Below are 19,301 nucleotides of genomic sequence, written 5' to 3'. Positions count from 1 at the left end.
GATAAGAGACATCCTCGGATTCTTCGCGGCTGCAGATTTTCTTTTATAGATTTTGGAAGACTTAGACCACATTCTTTTTGGCTTGTTAAATGAAAAAAAAAACGATTGGATATATATTTTTTTTTGTGGTGTTTACTGGGAGAATTATATGTGATAAGTACTAGGAATTGGGTAGAAAATTCACCTTAATCTCTAAGTCTATTTGACCTCCAAATCCTGTCTGTACACGTTTATGTAATACAATAAAAAAGTTCCGTTTCTATTTTCCATAAAATTAGAGTCAAAATCTTGAAGTAATAAAGAGTGTTTAGTCTCCAATGATGGAAGAAAGGATGAAAGAAGCTTTAAGGCCTTACACTGCTTGTTTTCATCGGATAATTTCAGTGGAATCACTTCTCTTGTGGTGACTAAGAGAAATTTATAGATAGAGAGAAATGGGAAACCGATATGGTTTAAGTTCTTTGAACTAAGAGGAGAAGGGGTTTCTTCAACGGGACGATCGATGACAAAACTGAAATAAGAAGGTAGTTAAAAGTTGGAATCATGATTGTGTTTCAACTTAGTATTTTATACGATAGAGGGTTACGCAGTGGAGGAACGGGTAGCAAATGAGGCTCTCTCTTTTCAGAAAACAGTCGTTGGAAACAAATGTTTGTCATGATTGAAAATCTACAAGCTAATTCCAGTATACTCGTTGAATTTGTTGTTTACCATCTTGTAATTGTATCTGATGAATGAAGATTCTTGGTAATTTTTCATACTGAACTGGAAAGCCATGGTTTCTTATTAGGGTTAGGAATTAAAAAAATTAAGTCCTCTAAGAATTCTATTTCGATGTACCATACATTTTGGTTTGCCCGAAATCAAACTTTTAGGTACATACGAAATTTGTGTACATATATATATATATATATATATATATATATATAAACCACTGAACCTGTGGTTAAAATCTGCCTTTAACTAATCAGCCATGAGGAGAAGTAAATTAATGATAATAGGTTGGAAAAAAGTGGGATCGAATAAGTTTTCTCACTCATTCTCTCTGGATCTTGAAATATATTACAACTTTTTTGCCACATACTGAAGCAGAAAATACTTAAAGAAGATATTTAATTAATTATATGAAAAGGGAATAGCCACTATTTCTATATATTTGGCTGATCGCTTTTATTATTGACGATTATAAATATATATCGAATTGCTTCATGCGGCAAAGCAGCCAAGGTTGCAGTTGTAAACGGGTTCAAGAGACAGATCAAGATCGTTCCTCCTCATTGCCATTGGATCTTCTTCTTGATACAGACCACTGTGTGCACATTCATACACATGATACATATAATTCACTTAAAACATATATGTGCAGAAAAAAAAATCATACGTCTCATCGTAAATAGGTCAAATAAATATGGGAAATCTAATGATAAGTCCATATTGAAATATCAAAGAGAGTATATTTATCTAACTGACTCAATTTGTTTTCTTGGGTTTATCACAAATTTAATTTTAAACAAGAACAATGAAATCGAACTGATCCCAACGGTTTCTTAGGCTTTTCGCAACCATTCCATCTACCATTTCCAAACTATATAAGTTTCGTTTGACGACCATTGCATTAACCTACGTTAATATATGAATATTCTTAGTCAGAGTATACTTAATTCACAGCTTAAACGTCTAATCATCACTAACATAGAACCTAACTAACAACACCTAACGTCTAACTTATATATTCTTGAAAATAAGAGGAATGAATTAGTAACTTTTAATTACCCCATGTTGAGAAAAGGAGATGGCTGATGGGAGAGCATGTAAGGATGCTGGATTTGATGCTGCTGCTGCTGTGGTGGCGGAGGGGGAGGCATATTGTGGCCATGGTTCTGCTGATCCCATTGCTCTTGTTGTGCCCTAAGAATCTTTTCCCTCTCCTTGATCTGCCAAATTCCAGTTTCGCACACAAAATTCTGTTACCAACTCGTTCTATACCATACAATCATCACCATCATCAATTTTCAAAGCGACGAGTTCATAAATAAACTGATATGTATCTTCAAACGTAATTGCATTTAGATTAGATATTTGGTTAAAACTAATAATTCCTAGCATTCATGAAATAAACTCTTGTACATGTCTTATATTATATCCTCAAATTGTTTTATCCTAGCTTGCAAATGTTAGCCCAATATTTTTAATTGCGAGTGGTAGTGTCTATATTCACATACCTGCCCTATATATATAGATGACCTAAGTAGAATGAGATGTAGATGACGTTTTCAAGTCCAAATAATTTCAATCCGAGAGACAACCTTAAAACTAAACGGACAAAGTTCATCTACGTACATGCTGATGATTATAATAATCAATAGATAATATCTACTCTACTTAATTATAAAAAATATATATTTTATTGGCCAGTGCCGAAGTTAAGTGGAGATATGAAGATCTCGTAGGTATAGCTTGGCTTGAAGTGTGGAGTAGAACAGTAGAACGTAGCAGTAATTTAATGGAAAGCATGTTGATCGATGAAAGATAAATAATGGCACGTGTCACCTGTTTGGAAAGCATGCTGTTTTGCTCCTGTATGGCCTTCTCCTGTCATTTCCAAAACGGCACGGTTGTTAGTTACACGCGGTTTCTCTATGTATACATACCTTTGATAGGGTTTTTACATACCTTTCTTTGGAGCTCATTGATGGAGTCGTACATAAGTTGGTTCTGCATAACACACGACATGAGATTAATCAACGTACCATTAAGAACTTTGAGTAATATGAGTCTTATACGAAAAAAGATTCTAAATATGAAAAGCCATACATTTGAATCCAAGTTTTAGCATATTTACGTGACTAATGCATTATATTGTCTTTTTAAAAGAAAAAATAAAACCAATTAACAAAGGCATATATAAGGATATACACACATATGTATTCAAATATTCAAATCATAGCTTGTATATGTTTAAGTTGAATATATGTTCAAGAAATACGAGGATTCATACTTTTCTAGAACGGATGTGTTTAAGAGCTGTGTCAAGCTGCTGCTCCAGATTCTGGAGCTCCTTAGGGCTCATTGCTTGCAAGTCTTCTCCAAGATAATGCCTGATTTTCAATAGCATCCATGCATATTTTTACTTTCATTATTGCTTACAATTTCAGATATAATTTTTGCTAACAATTTCTTATTAAATTTATTCCTATATATATCACATATAATGAGTATAATAACTGTACCTCTGGTTTCTCTCCAGAAGCTCAATCTTAGCCTTAAGCCTGTTATACTCCATCGACCAGTTCGTCTGCATCTCACAAGTTTTATACAAATACAATTCATCAGTATATATGATAAATAGATAGATACTCTCTATTCAAGTTACAGGAGAGATTTAACCAAAAAAAAAAAAAAAAGTTACAGGAGAGATAGTGATATACATTGACGTCCGACTCAGGTGCAATAAGCTGTCTCTCGGCGTATGAGTACCTCTCATAGCGCTCAAGTATCTTCTCCATACTATTCAATTCACGAAATTAGGTCTTGTGTCAGATCATCAAACACTTTATTATATTATACGAAAAACATATTACCATATAAAATTTGGATAAGCTCGTGTCTTCATCATGACAATGTGAAGTAAATTTAGCTAGCTCTTAATGATTGTTAATATGCCTTTAACCGCGATGTCCTAGATCAAATCCTGTACCGGTCTTTATAATTCCACTGTATGAATCATTAGCCCTAACATCTTTAGCTACGAGTTCTAAATGCGGTGTCTTTAAATTTGTTATAATTATGTACATACAAACCTTGTTATACTATAATAAAATATTGTAAGCTGGTAAAATCACCAATTTAAAAATATCATTTTTTATATAGAACAGTGATAATTCTTTTTTAATAGAAAGAAGAACAGCTGTTGCCTCTTGGAGCTAAATTGACCATCGGTAAAAAGCCGAACATAGGATTAAGTTAATTCTTTTCGTGGATCCCCAGAGGTCAAAGACTCCCTACTCAGATTTGACATCCTCGATACGTAAAATTAAATAAAACAGAAAGCAACTACGTTTAATACTATAGTGTTTTAAATTTATTAGTTCATATACTTCTCAAAGCCGAGTGAAATTAAGCATTTTCTTCCTTAGATTTGCAAAATTTTGGAAAACACAACTGAAGAACAAACGATTCGTACTGACTTTAGGGCTGAAAAAAATACCCCAGCTCAGAAAGAAAACAGTAACCCTTCTATATAATCTAGAATTAAGTAGAAATCCTTACATATTTCCAGTTTTTGTGTCATCACTTATTTTCCTCTTATCTATAGTATTAATACTCCATTTGCAAAAACATTAGACGAAAAAGCAATTACATTCAATACTTGAGTTATATTTCGAAGAGCCGAGTGTGGAATTAAACATTTTTTACTTCAATTAATTGAAAAGTGGATTTGCAAAACTTTGGAAGACATAGTTGGGAGAACAAAAGATTTCATAATGAGTTTAGGGCTTCAACACCCTAGCTCAGTAATTAAACATTCACCCTTCTATTTGCTCTCTATTTAGAAGACATGATGCATAGACATATACATATTTATCCAGATTTATAGTATAGTGAATGTTCTAGGGCTAGATTTATATTTTGTATTTAATGCGAGTCAGAGTATTAAACATTTCATACAGTAATTAACAGATTCGGTAAAGATTAACTAGTTATGTTCCAAAACAAATAGAAACCCTAGAATATACCTAAATAAGAGCAGTAGTTACTAATTAGGGCAAATCAAGTAGTCAACTTAAGAAAAAACATGAGACAAATCAAGTAATTAAAGACATATTTGTTTTTTTAAATAGAAAGTTACCAAGAATCAGTGGAGTATTCGAAGAGTTTCCCCTTATGGGAGAAGACAACAAGGGCAACTTCAGCATCACAAAGAACAGAGATCTCATGAGCTTTCTTCAAAAGACCAGCTCTTCTTTTCGAGAATGTCACTTGTCTATTGATCTTGTTCTCTATCCTCTTCAATTGAACCCTACCCCTTCCCATTTTAAGAAAAACTTCTTTCTCTAAAAGAACCAAACAAAACAAGAAACTACAAGAAGAGAGATAAAGAAGAGCTCAGGCTTTGGTATGATCCAATTAGGAAAGTTTTTTTCTTTCTTTCCTTTATAATAAGACTGTGTTTGAGTCTCGGGATCTTTCTTTCACTCTTTATTTATGGAGAGATTTGGGTAAGAGCGGTTTTAGGGAAATGCTATAGCTGTTTTTCCTTGTTGCAAAAAAAAACTACTCTGGTTTTTAAGGATTTGTTGTCGACTTCTCATTGGTGTATTTGTACTAAAAATGGGTCCACGTTTTCTCATAAATGAACGCAAAAATGAAAAAGATAGATTATCGACGTCTCGTGAAGAGAGAGTAGCATCGTACGGTCCAGTGAACCTTCCCCAAGTGTCGCATTCGCTTTGTATTGACGGCGGAGATTTCCCTGTAGATCTACGAAACAAAATCTGGACCAACAAAAATAAATAATCAATATTTTTTAACTAAATTTATCTACTTTATTACCCTATTTTTTACTATTCTTTAGGAATAAAGTATGAACCCTTTGTTTTATTAAATTTATTTATATTTAATGTTCAGCGGTAACAGTGAAGTACAAATAGACCTTTTTTTTTTGTAATAGATGTTTTTGGTAGAGTTGAGAACCAATTGACAATTGTGTAATGTATTGCGTTCACGGATTTATACGCAGGATTTAATGAAACAGGATTTAATAAATATAAACTCAAAAAATGTACTTTGTGAAGCTTTGTATGTGTACGTATTCTAATTAATCTGTAGATGATCTGGACAAAGATCAATTGAACTTTGTTGTTAGTCATACACTTTTAAATTCGTTGTTAATCGGAAATCATAACTCATATTTCAAATGCTGCTTTTTCTTCCTCAAATGTTATCTTTTTTTTTTCTTTTGTAAAGTTTCAATGTCGTTTAGTAGAATTAACCTTTACACGAAAAAGGTTTTCAATTGAGTTACATTTGTAAATGTGGTAATTAAGTTGCAAATGATTTTGTGTTTAATTTAAGTAACTATACGTATATACGTTATTTGATGTTAAACTGTTAATCATATCTTTAAAAAATCTTTGTGCCGCTTTAAAATATGAAAATATGATGACAAATGATTGTTTCGTAAAAAAAATTTGTTACTGTAAAATTATCAAAGTATAGATTAAAAATTAATTCTTTTACTATAAAAAAAAATAAAATAAAATCAGAATGAAACAACATTTAAATTTGTATGTTAGTGGCCTCTGATATATTAGGATTGGTCCTACTAGTAAAAATTAAAAATATGTAAATTTTGTAATTGATTGATATTAAAATAATTTGTAGTCATTAACTGAACTATGTACATTTCATATTCATATTCTTCATAGCAGATATATTAAATCTGGTATGCCATGACCATATATACCGAAATGATCGTAGTAACATAACCAAATTTAAACATGTACGTCTTGAGATTTGAAATGATACACGAGTTATAAGATAGAGAGTAGAAACCCATTCGATGATAGCATACTATATATATGTATGATATGTATATGGTGATCATGAGCAAAAGTAGTAAGCAACAAATTGAGCAAAACTAAAAGAATCTAAGCTCGTGGCCTTAAAGACAACACCCCAATAATATCCATTGTCTTCGCCTTTGTTACTTCTCCTCCACTCGCTTTTTCCCAATAAATATTCATTTCTACTCTCATTCAGTTGATATATCGTACCACAACATATACACCATCTCCAGATTCTCCACTAAACTGTATATTAGCTTCCAAATACTAAAAATATGATTAGTTATCATTAATTGAATCTAATATCTATCTTCAGTGTCGTCTCAAATATTAATTATCATTCAAAGTGGTTATAAAAAGTAAAGCCTTACAGTCGTTTTGAAGCAGACCCCAATAATTGTCTTCCATGAGTGATCTTTGTATCACGGTAACGCAAGATTTTTAAATAGGTTTTAGGAAATGGCCACTCTGCAAAGTATAGGATCTTTTCATTCATGTTTCGTAATTATGAAGAATGAAAAAAAGTAAATTTGGGTATGCTTACTAATTCAAGTCTGATAGATATTGTTTTAAATTCAACAGTTGTCTACGGAGGATATTGACTTTTTTTTTGAATGATTTGTCCACATACAGTACACCAATTTGCAAACGGTTTTTTCATAGTCCTGACTAAGATCGAAAAATCAAATTAAAGAACATAGTTCAATATTTGATAAATATCTTCAAACAAAGATTTAACACAAGATCGGATTTTACTAAAGTTGGAAGAACGGATTAAAATCTTAATCTCTATTGATCAAAAATACAATAGACCATTGCTTTGTTGTGAAACACTGTGTATAGTTAATTCAATAGTGTAGACCGGACAACTGGACAAGCAACATAGATCGGGGAAAGTGATGACGTGGCAACCCAAGTTCTCAAGAAGAAATGAATGAAGAGCAAAGTTGTCTTAGTTAGGTCTCCATCAAAGAGCAAGTTGGGTCCAATCCAGCCACATCAAATGTCCAATTACTGTACACATCATTAGCTTTCAGCCCCACCATTATATATATATACATGTATATATGTATCTTTTTAAAAAGTCTCAATTTCAAAATAAATCATTATAGCTTAAACGCTAAAATGTAACAACTCTTTAAAATAAAATCTTGTATATCATCGGTGTTAACATTTTTCTGGAAAAAGTATAGTTATAAATTTAACTTAAGAAATTTGTTATTAAAAAAAATATTAGTGAACGATGGCTTGTTTTTGTTTTTTTTTCTTAAAAAAAGATTTATCTAGTATATTCAATCGAATATAAAATCAATCGTAAACAGAAGTACATATGAATATGATGTATACGCTGCAGATAGCATCTACGTTGATGCTTTCTTCTAACCACCACGTTCAATATCATATATCCTTCGTGTTACACCACAAAACCTCTATATTTCATTTTCATATCTCTATATCTCTTTCTTCAATAAAAAGAAAAATCTCTCTATCTCTGTATACATTCATATGTACGTAGTTGATGAATATCTATCCTAACTTGAAATGAATATTATAATTTTCCAATTATTTAAATTTCTCAAATGTTAAGGCTAATACACAGGTCCGTGATCTTTGTTTGGAATAAAGAGGCTTCGAATACTTCTGATCCAAAATCACAAAATGTATGTGAAAGCCCATTTAGGTGATGATCCAAGCGTGTATATTATGTTAAATATAACTATGTTAAATATAACTTATTTGCATATCATTTCAAAGGCCTATTAGCTCAGTTGGTTAGAGCGTCGTGCTAATAACGCGAAGGTCACAGGTTCGAAACCTGTATAGGCCAATATTTGTTTTTGACATCGTTGTCTACTAGCCCATCTATATTTTGTTTTATTCCGTCACATTGTCTTCTCTCACTCACGCTTTTATAGTTTTATTAATTTTATTATATGTAAATCGTATAGCCATCATTATGCCTAGATGGTTCTGAGTTGAGGAATAGTAAACTTTCCAACAGATTTGGCATGAAAATAATAAATGATAAGCTGAAATTCCCGTTGTTACTTAAAATAGTTTTACAAAAAAAAAACAAATTTTCTGCGAGTTACTTAAAATAGTTTTACAAAAAAAAACAAATTTTCTGCCCTCGCACTGTGGGGTTTCTCTATTTTTCCCTCAAATACTGTAGTTTCATCTAAATTAATTAAATTAAAAAGATATAATAAAACAGAAATTAAAAAGCAATATTAGAATAAATGAGAAACATGTGGGAAAAAAAAACAAAAGGAAGTGCGTGTCCAATCGTGAAGTGGATCTTTCTTTGTGTTTGGCAACAAGAAGGAAGAGGCAAAGCCAATCTGGTAACGAGTTTTTTTTGCTAAAGAATCTGGTAACGAGTTCAAAGCCACTCCTTTCATATCTTTGGTGATTGATTACACACTTTTCTTATCCTCTTCAATTATCTTATATATGTATATGCCTGTGCTTCTCAACATCACATGGCGATGTCATATATATCTTTCATGAAATATCTCCATAAACAGTCTGGTTTTCTTAATAGCTTGCAGATCATGAGTCACTCAAATTAGACTAAATTTTTGAAAATATCGGATATTTTTTTAGTTTGTTTTCACATATTCAACTGTGATGATAGGGTTCGATTGACAACCCACATTGTATAAAGGTAAAAATTCGTTAACTAGTAATCAAAACGATAACGGTACAATTAGAAATTAATTACAAGTTAGTAGTGTACGTAATGACCATTATTGCGATTGGAAATGTGTAATCAAACAACAGGAGTATATAAAACTGAAAATATTTAAACAAAACAAGAAAAATTGAAGAAGATTAAAAATTTGAATTATATATGCACTTACACTTTTATAAATATTTTTTTAATTACAGTATTATTGTCTTCTTACCACCTCAAAAAATGATGACAATACATCATTTGTATTTAAGCAACAATTGTAGTTTAACCTAACGACTGTTGTTGAAAAAAAATACATTTAAGCAACAATTGTTTTATCTGTCATCTATTGATCGATGTATCTATGGCAAGGGAAAGATCTTATCCGCACATTCGTGTTGAGGGATAGTCTTCCCGGCTAGCTACTTCCTTGTCCAAATATATGAATACTTTATTTATTGTATCACTATCTCTTGCAACTTATAGTTGATACTTGATATTAACCGCAAAATATAATGTTACACACCGCTTAAACTTTAAGCACTAATCAGATCGAATATATTAGAACAAAATACACTCTTTTTTTTTTGGTGTGTGTGTGCAATAACAATTCTAGAATATATATGTGTGAATTTTGATGTGTGAAAGTTGTCATAAGGTGGGAAATGGTGGTCAATATTTCAAAGCCCACCACACCGTGTTGTCTCAAAAAAGTAGGGCGTTGTTGAGTTCGAAGAGTTGTCATTTGTGGGGCCAAACATTTGAGCCCGTTGTGACTAAAATACGATAAACTTATTGGGCTAAATGGGCCCTATTGTAACTTATCGTGTTCGACTGTGCCTCAGTTACTTGATTGTGTTTGCATATTGGAGTGGATAATATCCGAAGGAGAAGACGAACACATGGGAAGTGTTTAGTAGAAAGCGATGGGATTGGTGAGAGAAGTATAGCCATAAGAAGCAACTTTAAGATTGCTGAGGCTCACAACAAAAGAAAGCTACCTTAGAACAACCTCAATGGGAGAGACCCATGAGGATCTCCAGCTCAATATTTAATTAGTTTCTGATTAAAAAGTTAGATTGAAAACTTATTGCAGAGACTGTGTGTTGTAGGTGTGCAATGGAGAGACCGAAATGAGTTTCCAAAAAAAAATTTTTTTTTACCAAATTAAAATAAAAGAAAGTTGTTAAACAAACTTATTTCATTAAAGCTTAACAATACATGCATTTAAATTTGAACAAACTAAACTTATAAATTAACAAAAAAACTTAATTGTTATATAAATGGCCAAATTTTTGCCATACATGCTCCATCAAATCTTCTTGCAATTGGTCATGTATTTTAGTGGAACGAACTTTTTTCCGAGTATCCAACATATTTCGAACATTTGTACGCATACGTGTCGAATAAGAGCGATCCACCGGTGAACTGGTTGTTCCCTCGCCTATGCCAAATTCTTCTTCCGCATTGTACTGAGTGTGAGCGTCCCGTTCGTCTTCAACTATCATATTATGAAGTATGATACAAGCTCTCATTATTTTTCCGATTTATTTTTATCCCAGAAAAGAGCCGGATTTTTAATAATTGCAAATCGAGATTGCAGTACTCCAAAAGCACGCTCAACATCCTTTCGGGCACCCTCTTGACGCTCCGTAAATACAGATGCTTTGATTCCTTGGGGAACTGGAATTGATTGGATGAATGTTGTCCATTTTGGATAGATACCATCGGTGAGATAGTATGCGAGGTCGTCTAAACCAAACAAACATCAACAACACAACAGCCTAGAAAAGCTGCTTTATAAGCGTCTTCTTTAGGTCTTCCTCGTAATCAGCTAGCGTCTCTTTCCAGGCAACCAGACTTTCAAGAAGAGCCATCTTGGAGAGTCTTTCTTTGATGGCCATCTCTTTCTCCCTAAAAACCCACATGCCCTCAAACTCAGCACAAGACTTCCCGTCCACCGTAGCTTTCTTCCCTTTAGCTTTCGCCGCCTTTACTCCAGGTGGTCGGCAGCTACCCTGACCGATATCAGTCCTTCTTTTTTTGGACGGATCCGTTTTGGTTGTCGACATTTCAGCCCACTTATGGTCGTTTCGCAACTCCTTCCACGCATGCTCCAAGTTAAACTTTTTCTTCTGATCATTGAAGTAGATTTGGTGTGCCATCTTAATGACATCGTTCTCATTCATTCCACTAGTCTTATCCCTCGTTGCTGCATCATACGCTCCACAGAACTTGCACACAAGATCGTTGATCTTGTGCCACCATTGCTTGCATTGGCCAGCCTCGCGTGGTGCACCCATCGAAGGTTCCCTAAACTCTGCGTAATATATAGCGATCCGCTTCCAAAAAGTTCCAGATTTCTGCTCGTTGGCCACGACAGGGTCTTTGCTTGTGTTAAGCCAAGCACTGATTAGTAGCACATCCTCATTGGGGGCCCAAGTCCGTCTATCAACTCGCTGAGCAGTAGTTTCCGCGTTCTTTGTGGCTTGCGAAACCTGTGTGCCGAATACGGGAACGTGGTCGACAGACAAGAAACCATCATTCAATGATGGCTCATGTTGACTTGTTAATAAGTCAATAAAGTTAGAAAGTTGCGATAATGGATATGGATCCATATCGAGGAAGGAGTTCAAAGATAGTGATTAAAGAAAGAGTTCAAACGAAAAGAAGAAAAGAATGAAAGAGTTTGAAAAGTTTAGTGAATGAACAAAGATGAAAGCAGGGGTTTTAATGAACAAGGAATGAAATAAATGAACAAAGGAATAAAAAGATTTTGGTTAATGGCGGGTATGAGGCATGGGGTTTAGTAAATGTTTAGACAGTAGGTTTTAATGACAAACTTAAATTCCCACACATCTACACACATCTATTTTCAACAAACAACAAGCACTTAAAGAAGGACATGACATAAACCTAAATCACCATTTATTACCACCTAACAACTCTAGACATCATATCTATTCACTAATTACAACTACAAGGGAGATGCTGTTACCTGACCATTTAGTTACGATGAAGCAGGATTCAGGCATTTGGTTACGCTCCAAATCAATGCCAACTACGCTCCAAATCAATGCCAACTACGCTCCATTTTAAAAAAAAAACCGTTAGACACCTAAAGACATATCAAAGCTGAATAAAGTGAACATAAAAGCAAACACGATTACTTATCTGGATGAGGCTTGCTACGAAATGGTCCTTGACCCTTGCCATTTAAATTGGTGCCTGATTAATAACAGAACAAACAAACGAAACCTCTACTCCAAATATATAAACAAGATATAAGAAGAAAAAACAAGATAGCGAAAGATGAAATCAAATCCACCAGTCATTAAAACAACATTCATGATAACATAAAATGTTTTTCTCCTAACTCATCCCCTTAGAGGTTACAGCAGCCTATTCTACCTCCCAACGCATAACAACACATGCAATGACAGTAAAAATAACTAAAAAAATAATTAGAAGCAGGTCAGAACCTCGACTGGCAAGTGCATCTTTAACTCCAGTAAATTCACTTTGAATATAGCCTATGAATTCCTCGATCTCGGTAATGGTCAGATTGTTTGCAGCAGTGCGATCTTCCAATGCATACAGACGGTCCTCATACGACTGCAGAAGCGCTGTTCGGTTGTTACTTTCCATCATTGAACTCATCCTCTCACTCTGTTGCTCGATGCGGTTTTCAAGAAGCGTCAGCTGCTCCTGAATGGCTTCATCCCACCATTTGGAAATGTGATCCGGATGATCCTACACACATGAAATAAATTACTTCATTTCAGAAATCATTTAACATGCCATCCTAAAGATAAGAACTATATTAAGTACATAATGACCTAAACTATGATCTTACCTCACCCAAAATAGCAGGACAAGAGTAGAACTTCTTCCCGCGAGTCTCTGGAGCTGTAGACTCTTCTAGTACACAACGCAGACCACAAAAGCATCGGTCAGGAACCCCAAAGTTCCCATACGTCTTATCACAACCACTGTCGTAGCTTGCCTCCGATGTTGTGTTGTTGGTGTAGCTAATCGGCATTGCCCTGTACAGAATAGAAGATAACTAAAAGGTTAACAAACACAAAACTCAGAAGAACAAGATCTAAATAACCGGTAATGACATAAAACAGCAAATACAAGAGAAAGAATCATGAAACAAACGATGGACAAACGTCAGACAAAGAAGATGATGAGTAAAAACATGACAGAGAATAATGCGAAATATTGTTCATATACAATCAAATCATATCAAACTATCACCAAATATACGGAAAAGGACTCAATAAATTTCTCAAATAACAAAAGCCCCAATTTCTCGAATTAGGGTTTCCCAGATACTCAAACAAGCTTCGATTACAGAGAACAAAGATGATACTACCTTCGATTACACAGTTCTTGTTCAAAGGATCCCCAAAAAAGACGAAACCAACCCAGAAATTTCATCACATAACAAATTCCTAATTTCCAAAATTAGGGTTCCCAACTCAAAGATTTCGATTTTGTCCAATCTCAACCTAATAATACAAATCATATAATATACGAATTCAAAGCCAAGGGAATACACAGAACTAGATGACCGCAGATTACCAATCGACAAACAAACAACACACAAAACGAAATTAGGGTTTAGATGACTTATCTCTTTCGCCTCCCCTTTCGCAGTCACGTTTCCACCACTGATTCCTCCGTATCAGAACCGCCAACCCTTTCAGAACCTGTCGGAGCCGGAGACAAATCGTTCACCGTCGATTTCGCCAGAAAAAAAGAGAGCAAAGAGGGAAAAAAAATTGTCGAGAATGTTTCCGAAAAAAATCGAAGGAAGGAGGAGATAAAAAAAAAACAATCTCTTTTTTTTTAACCAACAGAAGCCCGCCACTTGGAAATAGAAACGAGTAAAAATGTCACCAAATAGGAGACGTATTAGGTTTTTTGGAGACGCTGACTCATTAAACAAATATTAAGTTTCTGTAAAAACCCAACTAAAGCCCGCCTTAATCATGCTATTACTTTTCGTTAACTTTGCCGATTCCTCCAAAATTTAGATATTGACTTGACAATCATAGCATGTTTGGGGGCAATCGTTTACTATATTATAAAATCGTATATATACATATACATTTGATTATAATAGTTTATATATAGTGTTGATCAAACTTATATATATATATATATTGTGTGTGAGTGATTAACTTATATATATATATATATAAACACATAAATACACATACGTAGATTTTGTTTTGTTTTTTTTTGTTGTTGGTAAAATGTAAAGATAGATTTTGTTTTGTTTTGTTAAAGCATATACGTATTAAGATTTATATACATATGAATTTAAATAAACGGGAAAAAGATACGTAAGGAAAAGAAATAGAATTATTTTATTTTTCTTTGGTCATCAAATGCATCGTCCAGTGAAGTCATTTTTTAGTTTTAATTATTTAAACCCATTATCACTCATTTCATTCTACACAAAATTGAAGAATGTTTAATATTCCTAATCTAAGGGCGACAAAGTAAGCCAAGTATGCAATGGAGGAGCATACAATGAATAAAATACAAAAATACTTTTACTTTCTGTGGTGAACGTAAATAAACACTTTCCATGAAACTTTGATGCTTAACAATTTTGGAATACTATAGAATTTGCTGCGTTAACTGGAATCCGAAAACTATCTAATTATTTAGGTTGATTTTCAAAATTAGGGATTGGTCAGGCAATGATGGAGATGGGGATAGAGATGGAGATGCAAGTGTCAATTTCAAAACCAGGGGTCTCAAGTGTTCTTAACGCATCCTTTTCAACGTCTACGCCCCAAGACAAAACCCTTCTCTAGTAGTTATGTCTTTGTTGCTGATTGTTTTACAACCAAAAATCATGTCACGTGTCATCTCTCCACATGTCTCCGCACGTGTGGGCTCGAATCTCACCTTAACCACTACTTACTATTCCTGTCAAGTCTATGTTTTGCCTTTGTAAGCATTATTTTAATATGGAATCTACACAACGTGACGTTGCCTCCTCCCCAATCCCCAACTTTTCGTCTTTATACGTGTCGGTAGTTTTCAATTTCTTTGGCTATTGGTAGCCTGCTTAATGGCGGAATTACGTTTAAAAATATAATTCCACAAGCTTTTTACCAATCAACAAAAATTTGTAAATAAAAAAATACTACAAAAACACAGACAAACGAGTAATAAATAGATTATTTCATTCCACAAAATTCTTTCTACCATTCCGCAAGATTATCAATCAAAGCCTTTATTTTTGGTAATACTAAATTAATTAGTGGAGATATACAGTAAGATATCATAATTTGATTTATAACTTATATAATTTGCGCAATTTTATAAGAAATTTTAAGTCAAATCTATTGTTTGATTCTGTTCGAATTGAATAAAGAAATACAACCAATTTCTATTTATTTATTTTTTGGTAAAATGATAAATTTCTATTTAAGAGATACGACGAATTTCATAAACCGGAGATATCTATATATATTTTTTCTTAGTCTGGATAATACATTATTGATTTTACAATTCCTTCATAGTTAATAGATTGAGCTTGCAAATTATATTGAGTTTTGGCATTGTTGAAGTTGTCTCTATCCAAATAGATCAATATACCGTATAAACTCTGTAAATTAATATTCAATAAATTAATAAATACTATAAGTTAATAAAATTTTATGGTCTTGAGTTAGACCGATTCAAATTATAACACAATTCGATAAAATAATAAATAATAATTTTAACAAAATTTCTATATAAATATATAGTCACATTAATATTATAAATTAATAATTATTATAAATAATATCTGATATAAATATATAAATAAGATAATTTACTAAAATATGAGTTTAATATTTTTTTAGTTATTTTAACTTAAAGTCTTCTTAAAACTCATTTTTAATATTAAAAAGAATTATTTAAAGATTGTAACTTTTAAAAAAAATCTCTTTTAAAATTAATAAAAAATAAAAAATATTATTTGAAATCTATAAATTAATAACTCTATAAATTAATAAAATACCAAAGTCCCAACATTATAAATTTATAGAGTTTTTGTATAGTCTTTGTCGTGAGTCTCATTACTACAAATTTCAAATCGGAATACTCTACATAAATTTGAAAGATTCTGTACGTATATATAATTATTGTAATAAATACGTACCTGAGGGTGATTATAAATAAATATCATTAACTTGACTCATGGTAACTGAATAAAGATTTAACTGTCATGGATGAGTAACTTCAAAGCTCCTCATCAAAAGTTAAGAGGCACTCACGCTATCACACTTAATTATCAAATCCATACCCATCTTCAGATTCTAGAAAAAGAAAAAAAAAACTTTAAATGGTTAAAGCAGAATGGACAATGTGGAACGGATAGCGAAGAAATGCAATGTGGTTCCGGATAATTTTTTTCAATGAACCGAGTAAGGTCATCTACGGAATAAGGCGCGTTTAGTAGGAGTATATAAGTGACAACTAAAGTAGGAGTATATAGGTGTTGTTTTTTCATTTTTCAACTAACTAAAAGAAGAAAAAAAATATTATTATAACGTTTACAAATGAATTTAGTCTTGAATTGAGTCTTGTGTCTTGAAATTATTTATATTTAGTTTCTGATAACAAATTTGCATTGAAATCACAAAATGGCTTTTACTAAATAAAAATTAGTTTAAATCACATTTATTGTAAACAGGAGCAAGTCTAGTATTTTTTATGCAACGAGTATACATAGAAATTTAATGGAGTCATGGTTTGTGTGTGGGTTCATGTACATGAGCTTGATTTCAAAAACCAAGAACACAATTGAATTGCAAAAAGGAAAAAAGGGAAGAAAAAAAAAACTCGAAGTTGGAATCCAAGGCAACAAGAGAGGATCGCCCCCACATTATCATAAATACAATCAATTAATTTCCTACACCTTATCAGAAAGCTCATAAAATCAAATGAGCCCACCTTCTCTTTCAATTAAGTTCTTCACCCACGCATTTAGTGGGTCACACAAACTCTTATGACTTATGTCCCTCCAAATTTCTAAATTTTTCAGAATTTGCAACATTTAATTGTAACCATATCCAAAGATATACTACTATAAAACAAATCGTAATCCACTAATATCAAAGTATGAGTATCGCATGATACGTTTACGACCCGTATATTCACATACAATGACCTTATATTAATGATGATGGAGTTATATCATCATTTGTTATATAAACCTAACCACCTTATATTTCACTCTATCATTTCCTATCAACTTGTTCCTCTTTTCCGCAAATCTAGCATAGAAAGAGACTCCTGATATCATCCAAGTATCTCATCTTCAAACCCTAATTAAAAAATGTCCATGAAAGGAATTTCATCAGCAGAACCAAATAAGCTCTCCAAGATAATATCTCCCCACAAGCGCAACGAAGCTCATTCCGGCGAGCTTGACGTGTTTGAGGCTGCTGTATATTTCTCCGGCTATAACGAAGTCTCCTCCGGCGACCATAGATACACACAAAAGTATGGTTATAACGCGGCGAGAGAGGAGAGTCGAAGGAGATGGGGAATATTAGGAGGAGGAAGAAGAATAAGCTTGGATTTGCCGATTAGATGTTCAGAGCAAGTGCATCATCTTTACCAAGATCAGAAGCACGAAGTTACAACAATCAAAGAGAGAATTGGTAACGTGAGACACAAGCAACCAAGCTCACCAGGTGGAAAAATCGCCAGCTTCTTGAACTCTTTGTTTCATCAAGCGGGTTCGAAGAAGAACAAGTCTAAGTCAAAGCCAACAGATCGGGAAGTCGAAGAGGAGATCTCCGGAGGAGGATGGATGAAGAGGAGGAGAAGAAGCAGTATCAGCCATTTCTTGAGCTCAAGCAGATCAAATTCAACCACCACAACGACATCATCCTCATCAAAGTCTCTGTTCTCTTCGTCAAGCTCGGGTTTCAGATCTCCTCCTCCTTATTTGAACACTCCCACAAAGAACTATAAGCAGTTCTTGAATTACACTTCTGCCACAAACCAAGTGGAAGTTGAGGAAAAGAAAATCAACAAAGAGTTGTCTTGGCTGGATGAGAAACTCAAAGTGATGGAGAGCCTCTCGGAGAAAAAGAAGGTTTGGGCTGACCATGATGATGATGATAATGACGATGATGATCGGAGAACAAAGAGGGAAGGAGATGATGATGATGATGGAATGGAGAGTGATTCAAGTTCTGATCTCTTCGAGTTGCAGAATTACGAGTTATCTCGTGGAGGCTTGCCAGTCTACGAGACTACCAATGTAGCTAACATCAACAACACTCATCTATAATCTCTGTCGTCTCTGAGTGTCATCATATATATCATCAGATCTTAGTAAAACTTTTTTTTTTGTTCTTGTCTGATTATTCTGAAGTTGTGTTACTCTTTTGGATTTGTTGGGATTGATTGTGGAAGCTGCGTCATGGATTTGTTTTTTTTTTTAATGAGATTTTGAGTGTAGAGTTGATAAATACCTAGTTTTCTTGTCTCTCACTTGGATTTTTTGTACAAAATTGTTAATATTTTGATTACCAGATAACGTGGTAAACCATTTTTGTTTCATAAGAAATTACGAAATTCGGTGAAGAAGTTTGTCACTTAGCTACATCAACAACCGGAAAAGTTGAGCTATGTTACGAAATGCGGACCATACATATATAATATATTGTTGATATATAATCATTCGGATAAAGTAGACAAAAAAAATCATTGGGATAAAATAAAAACTATCAATGCATAAGAGCCAGAAATTATATGGGACCAATAAATAAAGTAAACTGGCTGGTTAAGTTTGGTTGGTCACTTACTCACTTCAACTGGTTGTTTTTCTCTTTTCATATTAGTTGGTTAGTTATAAGTCCTCTTTTTTTGTCGTCGGTTATGAGTTTTGCTTCTTATGACACCTCTAATTCTCAACTTAACTATGTATCTATAACAAGAAAAAAAGAAACAAACAAACATTGGGACCAACAACGATATTCGCTTGTATGTTTTTTTTTTTAACCTTTTTCTGATATATATTCACT

The 19,301-nt window shown here is 33.2% G+C and overlaps 3 protein-coding genes and 1 non-coding gene across 4 annotated transcripts; 2 read left to right on the top strand and 2 right to left on the bottom strand.

Moving 5' to 3' along the window:
* Positions 1-1,103: 1,103 nt before the first annotated feature.
* LOC18007845 (floral homeotic protein APETALA 1) lies at positions 1,104-5,173 on the bottom strand. Its single transcript, XM_006390994.2, has 8 exons — positions 4,850-5,173; positions 3,429-3,507; positions 3,231-3,295; positions 2,999-3,098; positions 2,674-2,715; positions 2,551-2,592; positions 1,774-1,934; positions 1,104-1,309 (listed from the first exon to the last, which is right to left on the bottom strand). Exons 1-8 carry the CDS (start codon positions 5,032-5,034, stop codon positions 1,207-1,209), a joined length of 777 nt encoding a protein of 258 aa, XP_006391056.1. The 5' UTR covers positions 5,035-5,173; the 3' UTR covers positions 1,104-1,206.
* A 3,147-nt stretch (positions 5,174-8,320) lies between these two features.
* On the top strand, positions 8,321-8,394 carry TRNAI-AAU. Its single transcript has one exon. It is a non-coding gene; the product is annotated as a tRNA-Ile (tRNA).
* A 2,633-nt stretch (positions 8,395-11,027) lies between these two features.
* LOC112082870 (glutathione S-transferase T3-like) lies at positions 11,028-11,861 on the bottom strand. The gene has a single exon (XM_024150510.1). The coding sequence runs from the start codon at positions 11,859-11,861 to the stop codon at positions 11,028-11,030; it is 834 nt and encodes a 277-aa protein (XP_024006278.1).
* Positions 11,862-17,455: 5,594 nt separating this feature from the next.
* Positions 17,456-18,846, top strand: LOC18008883 (protein BIG GRAIN 1-like E). Its single transcript, XM_006390993.2, has one exon. The coding sequence runs from the start codon at positions 17,600-17,602 to the stop codon at positions 18,563-18,565; it is 966 nt and encodes a 321-aa protein (XP_006391055.1). The 5' UTR covers positions 17,456-17,599; the 3' UTR covers positions 18,566-18,846.
* Positions 18,847-19,301: the final 455 nt, after the last annotated feature.

This window comes from Eutrema salsugineum, unplaced genomic scaffold, assembly GCF_000478725.1.
Source record: "Eutrema salsugineum unplaced genomic scaffold, Eutsalg1_0 scaffold_9, whole genome shotgun sequence".
Classification (NCBI taxonomy): domain Eukaryota; kingdom Viridiplantae; phylum Streptophyta; class Magnoliopsida; order Brassicales; family Brassicaceae; genus Eutrema; species Eutrema salsugineum.
This window is presented reverse-complemented; position numbering and strand designations above follow the sequence as displayed.